Source organism: Periplaneta americana, chromosome 16 (genome assembly GCF_040183065.1).
Source record: "Periplaneta americana isolate PAMFEO1 chromosome 16, P.americana_PAMFEO1_priV1, whole genome shotgun sequence".
Lineage (NCBI taxonomy): Eukaryota > Metazoa > Arthropoda > Insecta > Blattodea > Blattidae > Periplaneta > Periplaneta americana.
The window spans coordinates 177,115,426-177,121,439 of NC_091132.1; the positions used below are offsets into that span (position 1 = coordinate 177,115,426).

The following is a 6,014-nucleotide window of genomic DNA, read 5'->3' on the forward strand; positions in this document are numbered from 1 at the left end:
TACTCGTCCGACACTATTTAGTAGACATCTGCATTTTGTTGAAAATGCCCGATCGAATCCAGTGGAACAAATCATATGTAGAACATCGAGAGAAACAATATCGTGAAATAATCGAACTTATTTTTTACACAACGACTGTATCATGTCCCTAGTATCACCAGCGAATTGGGATTATAAAGAATGGACACTGAGCGAATTGTCCTGTGTTTTGTTTCTCTGTGCGCCAGCGGCTAGTTCCACTTTCAAGCGGTAGCGGTAGTGTAATCGAGCATACGCTAAGATAATAATTGAGAATAGTATTAAGGCACAGGATCCAAACATCGCCTACCTTATTGCATAATCCAGTAACGCTTTGCTTCAAATAAATTCAAGTTAACAGCTTTTCCTCATTTCTCAGTGACAAACTAGTTGTAATAATAATATTTTATATTTCAGATTTAATACATTACCGGTATATTATAAAATAATATAGTACATTATAAAATTAAGTATCGAATTCGTTTAATATTTGTATATAATATAATATAGGTATATGGTTTTACTTCTCGTAAGAGTTTTGTTTTTCCATTTTGAGCGCTATCAAATCATTACATATTTTAATTGTTGTTGGGGTCAACGTCTCAACTCTCATTATAAAGGAAGTCCAGACATTGCAGTTAATGAAGGATTTATTATTTTATGGATCCAATTTATTTTATTTGAGTACATAATGTACCTAGATGTATTAATTGTATGTGTTATATTTCCGCTGTGTCGACTGCTAGCTGGTGTGATGTCAGCGCCAACTCTAGGGAGAAAGCAGAATGTCTCGTTCTAGCTGGCTTGAAGGTCATTGAAATCAGTCCGGCTACATCAAAGGTACCGACGCGAAGTGTCCATTCTTTATAATCCCTATTCGCTGGTATCACATGCTCATCTGTGCTGATGTACACATTCGTTTGTGTTTTTTTGGTAACTTTTGTGTGTTGTGGCGTGCACAGAAATACACACACTACGCAGATGTGGACTTATTATTAAAAGCTAGTAAGTCTGTCTGAGTATTTCACATTCTGCATATTAACTTATGTCACTTAATTTCATTGTCCAGTCGTAATGGACGTGATCAAGATGGAACCTGGGTCCGACCCAATGGGTATACAGACAAGTGGTATCGCAGATGTAGAAGAGAAGAAGCCTTTATCTGAGGTATATTGAGAGCAATTATTTTTCTTTTCATTTTCTAAATGCGTCATTTATAACTAGGAAACGCATTCCTTTGTAATTAACTGTTTTTTCTTCCACGACATGAAACACAACTAAAAAAAGTTGAATATTGTAAATGTGAAGTTTCAAACGGAAATTTCTTTCACTTTAAACAAACATACTCACAAAAAGGTGTCAATATTTAAATTCAGGATATATATTTCAAACAAAAAAACGTTTTTTTTATTCCATGGATTTTTTAGAAGAGCATTTATGTAATTTAAAGCTGAATCAATAATAGGTTATTTAGAATAATATTAACCTTTATATTTCATGGTGGATCCTTCTGATCATACTATCAGCATATTATCATCCAATAAATATATTCTTTTACTCGTATATTCTGTGATAGGACGCTTTTCAGATAAATTATTTCACTTTTGGTTTTGGAATAGCTAGATGTGCATTTGTTGACATCAGTATTAATAAAAATGTGGACGGACTTTATAAATAGTCAACGGGTTTTCTTGAACAACTTTTATGCTGTTTTGTCTAATTATATTGTAATTTTTGTTACAGGAAGGAAATTTATTAGATGTCGACGTCACTAAAATAGAAACAGAATGTATAGAACACAGGTATGACATTAAATCGGAGATAGTATTTGAGGAATCTGCAGTGCCAATTGACTTTCCCACGCTGAAGAGTGAAGCTGAGGTGAGTGCAGTCTATGAAGTGTGTTGGTCGGTAGTTCTCTCTCTGTTACTTTCTGGCTGATGTAGCTGCTACAGTCATCCTTGTGATAACTTTTACTGTCCAATTTTTAAGTTTTACTAGCACTGTTCAGTTTATTTCAATCATATACCGTACTTCCTGGTAATCCATTAGTAACAAAATGGATGCTCACATTCTTCTCAATATTCTTCTCCTACAGGAAGAGTTTTGTGAGTTGGATCAAGTGAAGGAGGTCAAACTGGAAGTAACAGCAGAGGAGAATGAAGTCTTAACTGAGAGGTGAGTGTAATATACGAGCCACTATTTTGTTGTTGGTTTTACTGCTTTATTTAAATAATGACGACATAAACATATTTGTAATTTCAACGTGATTATTTTATATATGAATACTCCAGTTTATCTTGCGGACATAAATGGCATGAATGATATCATATCCTATCTCTATCACGAACACCTGCCCTACCGCTACTTTACCACTCCTACAACTGCCAACTAGTGGAGCTGATGTTGCTGCTGTCAAAGAAAATACCAAGGCATAGACCTGCCTTCAACTTTTCCCATTTAATGCAGAACAGTTCACCAACCATTTTCATTGACTAATGGAATGTAGCCAGGATATATAGTTCCTGTTGTTTTCTCAGGTCTGATCCGGCAGTTCTAGTAGGCTTTTGTGTATAGCTTTGAAGGAAGTGGGTCCTACTTCTCTGCAGCATATCTTTCACAGATCCTGAGTTCTAACATATAACTTAGAAAATCTGTGTCCACTTCAATTTTTGGATATAGTATTAATATTATTATTATTATTATTATTATTATTATTATTATTATTATTATTATTTAATTTGTACCATAGTTATTTATTTAATTGTATGAATTGTATGACCGCGTTAGACTTCTATTGTCCAGTGTCTGTTGTCGAGCACATAAATAATAATTAAATAAATAATTATTATTATTACTATCATTATTGCTGTTTTGATTATTATAATTACTATTATTAATTTTTGAAAGATAATCTATACAGAAGTAACTCAAGCTCATTGTCAATTGCTAATGGCATATGGGGTCCCAAATCTAGTAGTGGACACAATTAACCATTTTTTTTATTTAAATAAATTGTGAGTGGTGGATGTTTTAAGTGATTTATTTTTCAAAATATTCATCATATATTTAAACACATGTACATTCACTTAGGTATGTTTGATTATGGGTGAATTTTTTGGCAAAATTGTATATCACTTTTTGTATAGTGAAGACAAATCTTAGTATTGGACACTCAAATTTTAGTAGTGGACATAAAAAAATTCAGTAGTGGACACCCAGTTAAAAATAACAAATGATCTGAAAAAAATGTAGTTCACCAGTAAACAATAAATAGACTGCCTTGCATTATATGGGTGTATCAAAAATACGTGTACAAACTTCAGGCATGGGTTCCTTACACCAAAAGAAGGAAAAAAGTTCATAGGAACATATGTCCCATAATCCTTTGTTTCCCCGTTATTAATTTATTACTAAAAGTTTGCGTTCAACAGCCTTCGAGGTCCAACCTCAAAACTTCATTTCTTTATGCACTCATTCATAGAAGGCTGTGACTCGTATCAGAAATGGACTGCAGATGGCGAATTGTTGCCATGGAGACTTGTTTACATGTGTCATTTGTCATTAGTCTGTCTTCAACGTTGCAATTGTGAACGTGGAGTGAGTTAAAGTGTTTCGTTCAACCATGGCAGGACGATATTCATTTCGTGAGCAGGCTGACATAATTTTTATGTATGGTCGCGCGAATGGTAATGGACGCGAGGCTGTACAACTGTATCAGATGGCGTTTCCAGACCGAAGACAACCGAATCATCAAACCTTTGTTGCTGTGTATCGTCGCGTTGCTGAGACAGGAACCATTGCACCACAGACTGGTGATCGAGGAAGACCAAGAATTTTTCGTACGCCGAATCTCGAAGAAGACATTTTACACTGTGCCGACGACGATCCAGGTATCAGTACAAGACAATTGGCTGTGGCAACTGGTACATCACACAATACAGCATGGAGGGTACTTCACGAGCAGCTCTTGTATCCGTATCAAATGCAACGTGTGCAGGGCCTTTCGCCTGCCGATTATCCACCACGGGAGAACTTTTGCCGATGGTTTCTAGCACAAATAGCCAATCCATTGTTTGTCTCATCAGTTTTGTTTACAGACGAGGCAACGTTTGGGAGAGATGGAATTACCAATTTCCACAATGAACACGTATGGGCAGATCGTAATCCTCATGCTGTATTTCAGGCTAGACATGAGCAACAATTTAGGATTAATGTGTGGGCTGGAATTGTAGGTGACTGTCTGGTAGGTCCATACGTTCTACCAGCACGTCTTACAGGTGCTATCTACAGGGACTTTATCCAAAACACTCTTCCAAAATTACTGCACGAAGATGTGCCTCTGAACATAAGACAAAACATGTGGTTCATGCATGATGGGGCTCCAGCACATTTTAGTCGCCTTGTTCGAGATACACTGACTGGTGTCTACCATGACAGATGGATAGGCAGAGGAGGACCAGTTCAATGGCCAGCACGTTCTCCCGACTTCAATCCTTTGGATTTTTATCTTTGGGGGCACCTTAAACAATTGGTTTATGGAGCAGACATCCCGGATCAAGAAACTCTTCATCGACGTGTCATGGAAGCCTGCAAAACCATTCGACATCATCCCGGAGTATTTGAAAGGGTGCGACAGTCCATGATTCGACGAGTGCATGCATGTCTAGAAGCAAGAGGAGGACATTTCGAGCATTGGTTATGAGTTTTGGGTGTTGGCACATTATGAGTGTACCAATGTGTTGAACAGTTCCTAACGAGGAAACAAAGGATTATGGGACATATGTTCATATCAACTTTTTTCCTTCTTTTAGTGTAAGGAACCCATGCCTGGAGTTTGTCCACGTATTTTTGATACACCCTGTGTATATATATATATATATATATATATATATATATATATATATATACACACACACCTATTTACTTACTGGCTTTTAAGGAACCCGGAGGTTCATTGCCGCCCTCACATAAACCCGCTATTGGTCCCTATCCTGAGCAAGATTATTCCAGTCTCTATCATCCTATCCCACCTCGCTCAAATCCATTTTAATATTATCTTCCCATCTACGTCTCGGACTCCCCAAAGGTCTTTTCCTCTCTGGCCTCCCAACTAACAATCTATATGCATTTCTGGATTCGCCCATTCGTGCTACATGCCCTGCCCATCTCAAACGTCTGGATTTAATGTTCTTAATTATGTCAGGTGAAGGATACAACGCGTGGAGTTCTGCATTGTGTAACTTTTTCCATTCTCCTGTAACGTCATCCCTGTTAGCCCTAAATATTTTCCTAAGAATCTTATTCTCAAAAACCCTCAATCTCTGTTCCTCTCTCAAAGTGAGAGTCCAAGTTTCACAGCCATACAGAACAACCGGTAATATAACTTTTATAAATTCTAACTTTCAGATATTTTGACAGCAGACTAGATGACAAAAGCTTCTCTACCGAATAATAAAAGGCATTTCCCATATTTATTCTGCGTTTAATTTTCTCCCGAGTGTCATTTATATTTGTTACTGTTGCTTCAAGATATTTGAATTTTTCCGCCCCTTCGAAGTATAAACCTCCAACTGTTATATTTCCATTTCGTACAATATTCTGATCACGAGACATAATCATATACTTAGTCATTTCGGGATTTACGTCCAAACTTATCTCTTTACTTGCTTCAAGTAGATTAATTTGTCAACATCTAACTTGATTACAAGGAAATCTGAAAAAGGGGATTCTTAAACATAGTTCGGATCAGGCAGGACTGTTCAAGAAAAAAGTAAAATCTCCCATCCATTAAACAATTAAAATTGGCAGTAGCTAAAAAAGTCAAAAGACTATGTAAATCGTAATTTCCGCCACAAAATCCGTCACCCGTCAAAGCCATTTTTCTCCCGTTAGCTACGTTGATAATCCCTCAGTTTTGACGGAATTTCCGTCCAGTTGGCAACACAGTTTGGCAGCATAATCCAGTAAGCTGTGCGTCACACCGTCACGGTCTT

General features: G+C 36.8%; 1 protein-coding gene across 1 annotated transcript in view; it reads left to right on the top strand.

Annotated features, from left to right (window-relative positions):
• The window catches only part of LOC138692063 (zinc finger protein 664-like), a 36,729-nt gene that overhangs the window by 2,072 nt on the left and 28,643 nt on the right, over nucleotides 1-6,014 (top strand). Inside the window, exons 2-4 of the mRNA XM_069814945.1 lie at nucleotides 1,088-1,185; nucleotides 1,762-1,899; nucleotides 2,117-2,196. Of these exons, the coding sequence (XP_069671046.1) occupies nucleotides 1,093-1,185; nucleotides 1,762-1,899; nucleotides 2,117-2,196 (311 nt within the window). The 5' untranslated portion in view covers nucleotides 1,088-1,092. The remainder of the gene's footprint in view (nucleotides 1-1,087; nucleotides 1,186-1,761; nucleotides 1,900-2,116; nucleotides 2,197-6,014) is intronic.